The sequence below is a fragment of the Ciconia boyciana genome, chromosome 18, assembly GCF_034638445.1.
Source record: "Ciconia boyciana chromosome 18, ASM3463844v1, whole genome shotgun sequence".
Classification (NCBI taxonomy): Eukaryota; Metazoa; Chordata; class Aves; order Ciconiiformes; family Ciconiidae; genus Ciconia; species Ciconia boyciana.
Window position 1 is genome coordinate 6,419,190 of NC_132951.1, and position 8,501 is coordinate 6,427,690.

At 41.8% G+C, this 8,501-nt stretch overlaps 1 protein-coding gene across 15 annotated transcripts in view; it reads left to right on the forward strand.

Moving 5' to 3' along the window:
• The window catches only part of FNBP1 (formin binding protein 1), a 110,122-nt gene extending 102,488 nt beyond the window's left edge, over positions 1-7,634 (forward strand). For 14 of the 15 annotated variants that reach the window (XM_072883440.1, XM_072883448.1, XM_072883451.1 and 11 more), the window contains one exon: positions 1,984-3,484. In XM_072883440.1, coding sequence (XP_072739541.1) covers positions 1,984-2,018 — 35 coding nt within the window. In that variant the 3' untranslated portion in view covers positions 2,019-3,484. Of the gene's footprint in view, positions 1-1,983; positions 3,485-4,419 lie in introns of those variants that run through there. The other variant, XM_072883447.1, reaches the window with a different exon arrangement.
• The last annotated feature ends 867 nt before the right edge of the window (positions 7,635-8,501 follow it).

Here is an 8,501-nt window from a genome sequence, read left to right on the forward strand (position 1 = left end):
AATAGGTGTGTTGTGTAAGCAAGCAGTGCTACAGGGGAATCCTGGATGGAATATATGCTATCACCATGAACACCTAGTAATGTAATGCACCGAGAAATCAAAAGTTTTTAGTCCTGTTTCAAATCAGGATGTGTTTGAAGTCCACTGTTAAATAATTTATGTGGTTTTTTTCAGTCACTTAATCCTTCAGATTATTGTTGTGGTTCCTAGACTTTAGAGTTCTTGGTGTGAAACAAGCTGCCTCATCCAACTTAAAAGAAAACTGAACCATTCTCCTTGGGATTTATGAACAGTAGGAAGAGAGGAGTAGGACTGTCTCTAAACAAACACTTTAACTTGATCAGTTCACTGTCTTGGATTCAGTATTAAGTAGTGCAGTGCTTGTCTGCTGCAGATGAAAGTCTGGGGTCTTGTTTTATTTTGCCATAATACGGTAGTTTTCTGTTAGTGTTGCAAATACAACACAACAGGGTCAGCTGAGATGTGGAAGAGTGCAAAAAGCTCAGCCCCTCTGTCAGCTTTTATTAACCTGTGAAAGAGGAACATGGATTGTACATTCTCCTGCCTTCATATTCAGAACAAGGCAGAGAGCACGGAATGGGAGATCCCGTCTCTTACCCCTGTGTTCTCTTCTATGGAGATTGGCTGCTTTGTGTGTGGCAATAGTTGAAAGCAACATTATTATTCTGCTGGAAAATTTGTTGTTCAGCAGTGTAGGCTGCATGAAACAGCTAAGCTAGTGTGGCATCTAAATCTGTCTTAAGTAACAAGCATGGCTGTCCTGCCCTCGGATACGCAGCGTGATTCACATCAGTGGAACGTTATAGCAAATCACCTATTTACCAGCAGAGCAGCAGGTTGGATGGGAAGTGAAGCAAAGCATATCTCTGGGTGGGGTGAGAAATCCTGACACAGTCCTGCTAACTGAACGAGCAAAAGTTTGTCTTTAATTTACCCTTCTGGAGAGGATATTGCAGGAGTACTGCAATACCAGCCAGAAAATTGTATTATTATGTTAATGGTATTATGTAAGTTATAGGATGATGCTGAATGATCGTAAAAATGCAGTCTGTGCTGGGAGTGAAGGCTGATACAGCTGCAGCCACTTGTATAGCAATGATGGAGGTTTTTCAGATCCTTTAAGTTTTTCCATTCATTTTGCTGGACTTCAGGAACAGAATGAAATGTATCTGTGAATATCTAATGTAAAGGAACTATAATATTTACCTCTTTTATTTCTCAGTTCTCTGGTTAAAAAGAAAAGCTAAAAGAGAACTTTCTGTAGACTGCCCCAGTAGCAGTATAAAGATTTGGGGGAAGTGCTACTGTGTTTCAAAAACAAACTTTGTTGCAAGCTGCAAATTTCTCATTTGACTTTTAATACATTAGTAGAAGTGACTTTATTCAATCCTTGAAACAGAAGCTATGACATTCCTGAAAATGACACTGTAACTACTAAAACATTTACAAACTTTAGTAGGTCTTTCCTCTTTTTGGAAAAAGCTTGAGCAGCTGCTACCTCTAGATGTTGGTTGCATGAAGGGTGGGAGCATTCACACCAGCTCTGAGTACATTTGTGACTTTTCTAGCCAGCAGAATCAATTCTGGCTCGGGCGTACCTGCCTGACTAGGTTGTGCCAGTGCCGAGAGCCAGAGGCAGCTCTGCCTGAGAAATGCAACTGAGAAATGCTTTGTGAAAAGCTGCTTGGCAGCTGGCGAGCTTTTTCAGTCAGCCGAAGCCTGTGTTGTCAGGGCTCTGCGGCCGCACCTGAGATGAATAGGACAGGTAAGTCATGTGCTGCAGTTGCCCTCCTGACTGTAGTCTTCATGGGAGCCAAGCTAGGTCTGCGTACTCCTGCACGTACCTGTGTGAGGGCTGTTTGTAAAGTTTACAATGGTACCTCCGGTCAGAGGGTGTTAGCAAACCCCATCGCAAAAAAGAACAGTAATGTCTATCTTGTTTTGCCTTTTTTTTTTTTCCAGATGTGTACAAATCACTTCAGAAAATCTCTGAGTAGGTTTGCATAGTCCTGTTCACCTTTTATTCTACTGGTTTGCTGCTACGGTTGTTTTAAGAGCTCTATTTCAGAAGGTTTTCTTTAGAAGAGATGAATGCACATGTCATATCTCCAGCAATGAAAGACTCTGTTAGGTACCGTTTTCTCAGCTGATGCATGTATAAGTTCACCTCTTGAAATTCAAATGTGCATCACTACCAATGGAAGTACTGGCCCGACTGTATGAATTTAGTTGTAAACAGCATTATTCTCCTTCCTGATATAACTGAGAGCCAACACAGTTCATTCTCTTTGTGATGCATGCAGGAAACTCTTTTATAAATGCTAAAAACCATGCAGACTAAGAATTGGATCTCTTGGATGTAAACTCGTGTTTTGGGGCTTACGCCACGCTCTAACTGCTAGGGGACGAGGAAGAAAACTCCTCTGTGCACACATGGGCGTAGCTTCTTGCAGGGCTTTTCTGCCCCTGTCAGGTATCTGGTGCTGACGACTGTCGAATACAGGAACTGGTTGGGCCTTTTTGCTCAAGACTGACCCTACTGTGTTATTGAATGTGGTACCTCGTAATCTTCATGGGAACAAAACTGTCTTTCACCGAGGGATGTTGTGGAATAGTGTGATACACAAAAGAACTTGCATGAAATAACCAGCTGTGTATAAACTCTCCATTGCACCCAACAAAAATGCTGTGTTTGCTTCCACCAGAAAGACTGGCTGTTTGGGTGACATGAAAGTAATAGAGGCTGTTTTGTGAAATTAAACTTCCTAATAAAAGATTTTTGGAGCCATGGGCTGATTAGCACTTCAGCTCCTTTGCCGCTGTGGGTCTGTTCCTCTTCACCTCCAATTATATAAATAAATCCTTAGAGACAGCTCTGTGATTCTCAGCGTTGCAGCTCTGCTGTTTGTTTGCTGTAACCATTATGCAGAGCCTTGACTTATATAAATAAATAGGTAAAAGTTAACCATGCTGATGCACTTTTTATCTAGGATATATCTGATTATTTAATGCTTGCCAAATTATTTAGGAAACAGTAATTATAAACTGGACTGTGGCTTTTTAAAATCCTTTTGTTAAATACCTGCCCTTAGTTCTCCCAGTATAAAAAAAATTGTATATAACATAACTTAAAAACTAAAGTTACTTGAATTTGAATTGTTTTTATCCTTTTATATATGTATAAATATAAATGGTTTTATAGGCTGTTATTCTGCGTAACCTAGCTGTTGTTTTGGTAACTACTCAGTCCTTCTTATGTTGATAAGCGTTTTTGGTTACTCAACTGCCTGCATCTGGTTGGACTTGCATAGAAACTTCTGGTTTGTGTTAAGGTTTGTTAAATCTGGCCAGTGTGGTTGTTTCGTTTCTATTCTTATTTTTTAAAGAATCATCATCTGTCAGGAATCTCTTTATAGCTTGACGTACCATGGTGTCTTCTTCTAATAAACATTATATTTTCTCATTCCTGTGAGGTTTTTGTTTGTTTGGTTTTTTTAATGGCAATTCATTTAAATTTAACTTTACTAAGGGAAAGCAAATGGCTCAGAGCTGCTTTTCACCTGCTTCCCACACTAAGTACAAATGCAAATCCTTTTCAGGAAAAATATTTTTGTTGTGGCTCTCTGAAAACTTTTTCATGCTGTCATTTGGAGTTTTTCTTTTATGGAAGTGGGTGCAGAGGAGATGGGAACGTTCCCCTGCTCCCTTGAATGCGAGGGAGGTTTGGGCTCATCCTGTATTCCCTTGGATACAGCAGTCTCTGGCCAAATCACACTTCTGGGTTGTAGCTTCACTTGGCCACAGAGAAAACTTACCCTCGGCCAAAAGTCTGTGGGTACAGGAATGTGACAAAGGATGGGTTTAGAGGCTAAGACTGCTTTCACTTACCTGGTTATTTCTGGACATCCCTTAATGAAAGGTCCTTGCAGCCTGTTATGGAAAGAATAGCGAGTCTGGATTCATCTGCAAAATTCTTTGTGTTTTAGCTTCCTGTTGTTGTTATTCAGTATCATTCATGGTCTCTGGAGCTGTCACTTGAACAGATACAGTACTCCTTTGCAGCCTGAAAATTAAAAAATGGTTTGCTTTCTCTGTTGCGTTAAAAGTGCCGGTAGGGTCCTGCTCCTGAGTTTGACGTTATCATCCCAGAGGAGAGCAGTGTCCCAGTGGTGCTCATCCCCAGGCTGGAGGGAAGGGCTGGGGGTGAATGATTACTGTTTGAGTGCTGGCAATGTATGCCTGCGTTCGGGAGCCTTCCTTAACCCCTCGTAACCTGGTAGATGCTTGGATGCTGTATTTCCTTTAACCTCCTGCCTGCAGTACTACTCTTAAGGGATCACGTTTTCCCCAGCCTCTTTCTAATCCAGTTTCTTTCTTTTTGTCTTTCTTATGTTTTAGATTCCTAAAGGTGTTTGTGCTGGTGCAAGAACCTCGGGGCGAGCTTGTCACAGAAGGAGAAACAAAATGGTCTGTTTACCCTGCAGGCAGTTAAAACACACCCATGGAAAGCCAGACTCCCAGTCTTGTCTGGAGTTCCCACTTGAAAAATTCAGACCTAAATTCCATCCCAGTACCATTCAGATGCTTGCTCTTTTTCATGGCATGCTACTTGTGGCTCAGATTAACATATCAGCCTTTCCCACTCTTCTGCCAGCTTGTCACAGCCCCTCCGTAAAACATAACCGACACTTTCCCCCCACCCAATTCCTCCCAACGCCGGTCAAAGAACTGCTGGCCACCCTTTGATGCAGAGGGTAACCAGAGAGTCCCAAGCATGTCCTGGTCTATCTTCTGTCCTTCCTTTGCCCCTCAGTCCATCTGAATGTACGCACTGGTCCATCAGCATTTCACACGGTGCCTTTAGTGCTAATCCTGCAGGAAGTTGCATCAAATAGCTTGGAAAGGAGGCACATACACGCGGAAAGCCTCCCCTGGGAACAGTGTTACAGCAGCTGGACTGGGCTCTGAATTTGCGGATATTAAATTTGATCTATATGCGTTATTCAATATTCTGCTTTCCCCAAAAGGTCACTAATACTTGTCAGCCTTTATTTTTTTTTTTTAAATCTAGGCTGATGCTCATTCCAAGTATTAAATCCCTATGACCTTGCTGTTTCCTGAAAGCCTTCAAGCTCACGTATGTACGCTTGTTTTCCTGCTTGTTCTCTCTGCCCCCTCCTCTTTATCCCCCCCTCCTCTCTCCCTCCTCTCTCCCTCCTCTTTCTCACACACACACAGACACACACACAAACACAGACACTGGCATTTTGGTTTGAAGCCCCATTTTGCTTGTCACAAAGACCTCCGTTTTGCTCTCGTTTCAGTCTGCATGCTCGCCCTGTTGCCTTGCCTGCGCCCACCTTCCTGAGGGTCACGTTATTTTGTGGCTCGTTGTTAATCTCTTTGCAGTTTTCTTTTGTTGGTTTGTTTTTCAGCATTTCAGACCTGCCTTCTCCTTTTGCATGACCTCTTGTGTGTTCTCATCAGTTAATGTTGGAATAACAGAATTTTTTTAGAAAAATAAAAGAGAAAAGAAAGAAACCGCACTCTATTTCGTTCTCCCACCCTGTCATGGACTGGACCTCGACCCAGAAGCCAGACAGGAATTGTGACCATCCTGTTCTCGCATGGTTTTATTTGAAGCAGAAGTAGCATGATAAGTGATGCTGCACTTTATCATGTCCTGCTGGAGAGAGAGCTCTAATATCTCCAAATATCACATGATCTGGACCTCAACTGCCTAAGAAAGGGTCAATTGCTTTCTAAACTTCTATATTTGAACTGTTGGTTTCCCCTGAACCTTTACCTAGGATTTTACAGTCATCTTGTACGCGTTTGAGCCCCATAAGAGTCAGTTGCTACTTAATAGCTCCTGAGGGCCTAATTTATTCATAGATCAACACGTCATTTGGGGATATCTACTTGCTCTTAGGCAACTTCATCTTTTGTAAAATCCCCAGAATTTGAGGAAATTGATATGGAAGCCACTACGGGCAGTGACCCTAAAATGAAACCTCTCAGGTTTAGTTTGCAGGCAAACATGTGTGTTGTTTTGCTGCCTGCTGTGCTTTTGTGCAGGGTCAGCATATAGAAATGTGTCCAAGAATCAAGTACTCTCCATGTTGGGGGTTGCCTAGGTCATCCCCACTCAGGATGAAGTAATTTTTGAGTGAGATTACATGTTGTGTTCATAACTCTGTCCCTTTCTCTCCATTCAAGATACCAACTTTTATTTTTGATAGCACAAAGTCCCTCAGCCCTACAGTTAGTACTGTAGCTGTTGTATTATGGTGCTTAATATCCGCAAGCATCAACCAGCAAAAGGTTCTGGTTTTTAATCTAGTTCAAGTGGCTCAGGAGCCTGCATTGAGCAGCAGGCGGTACCAACACTGAGGCCGTTCAGCTACAGCGTTAGCGGCGTCGGAAGGGTCATAATCAATTAAATTACCATCGTTATCATTGCTGCTACTGTGGTCACTTAACTGTTTAGATCCATCAGCTTCCGATAGCAGAATGTGATCCACGGGGTTGGCACCTGTGGCTTTGTACAAAGATTTGTGCAAAGGCTTTGCTGCATCCATCTGTGAGGGGATCTAAATGGTTAAGCAGTTAACAGGTGTGCAAAAATATCTTTAAAAATATTTTTAGCTGCAGTATTTTTATTCTCGTGTCCAATGCACTGTTGAACCAGCAGCTAGAAGAATTCATTTTCACCTATTGTTGTGCCATCTTATGTACAAATTAGATAAAAGTTTGCTTTTTATATATTTAACCTAGGTGGACAGTATATTATTGTCAGCCTCTGTGGAACATTTGAACAATTGCAATGTCTGTGTTGCTAAATAGCGCTTTAGAAGGAGCATTAGCTTTAGCTGACTGACTTTCTTCAAAAGTTTTATTAAAAGACCATGTATGGAGTTTTTATAAACTTGGCAAGTAGTTCCCGAAAGCCTGGATCTTAAAACTTACTGCAAGAAAAAAACAGTGACAGTCATGTATTGTAGCCTACACATCTTTATTCCGCTGCCTTTATTCAGGGTAACGAATGAGTAATTTTTGTAGAATTCACCTTTTGCAAAATCTGAAGGATTAAATATGTGACTGGTTTATAAAAACTCTGCTTGAATTTACTAATCTCGCCCAGAAGCGTGGACTGTACATCCTACGAAATCTCATTAGCCCCAGCAAAAGTCTCTAATGCCCTTTCTTAACACCTGTAAATAGAGAAGAAACATATTTACTGATACTGAAAGTTGTGTTTAATGCTGAGTATTTTTCAGAAGTTCATTTAGTTTGATGCATATTGTTCTTTGGTTTTTGTTTTCCTGCCTGAAGTGTCAAAAGACCTAAAAGAAGCCAAATTCTATTTTAACATGATGATGTCGAGCACTTTTTTATTTGTATATGTGTGTGTATGTGTGTTTGAGCACTGATCTCTGGAGTTTGGTGGCATCTCAGTGTTGTAATTTCATTGCCAATGTAAAAGGTTCTGGTGTTGCCCATTCATTTCTGGAGACAGAATTCAACCAAATAAAGTGCTTCCATTTGAAAGCGAATATTGACCTTGTAACAATGAAAGGAAAGTCATCCACATATTTAAATAAACATGTAAAATTCCAGAAATACAGTTGCAGTGGGCCCATTTGGTCATCCAGAGAAGAAGAAAAATGGTTTTGTCGCTTCTCTTTCCCAGTAAAAAAGGCGATGCCTCTTTGCTGGGGCTTCCCCGACTTGCTGAGGTGTTCCAGCCATTGCTCTCCAGTGACCTTTCTGCCTTACCACAGACACTTCCAGTCGAGAACAGGAATTCAGCTGTGACTTACTGTTTCAGCCAGATATAAATTTTGTAGCCCAAAACTCCCCACAGCTGCTCTCGTACTCCTCGGTATTCTCCCTGGCTATGGGACGGGTTTGGGTTTTGTGTCCGGCTGTAAAATGTACAAGGAAGAAGCAGAAACAGCCTGCTCCAGTGGGGTGCTTGTACCTGGCTGCTATAGTCAGAAGAACGATGACACATTCTTACTCATGGTACTTGGTTTTTATTTCATCTTATTTCATACCGGAATTTTCAGGTACTTGGAGTATTAATTTGGCTCTGCCTGTACCTTTGAGTGACTGTCCATGTAGCTACTTCCTATCAGGTCCCTTTGAAACACAATTTTATCAAACTTTTCCCCTTCCAGCTGGCACTGAAGAGAGCCTGAAGTGGTTAAGGGTTTTCTTTTATTTGGTCACCTGAGGAAAAAGAGAAATGCGCTCTTCTGGTGGGGCTGTTGGTGTGCTCGGGAACGACGGGTGGTTCTTGCTTTTTCCCACTTCAGTAGGAGGCCACGAGAACTGGAAGCTTGGGGAAAATATGTCCTCTAACAGCACGCTGTACCTTGTAATGCCCGTAGTGAATGCTTCGGTTTAACTGCAAGTCTTGGCAGATGTTTTTGGTACCGATTGTGTATACTTGGGAACTAAACCTGTTGCAAGCC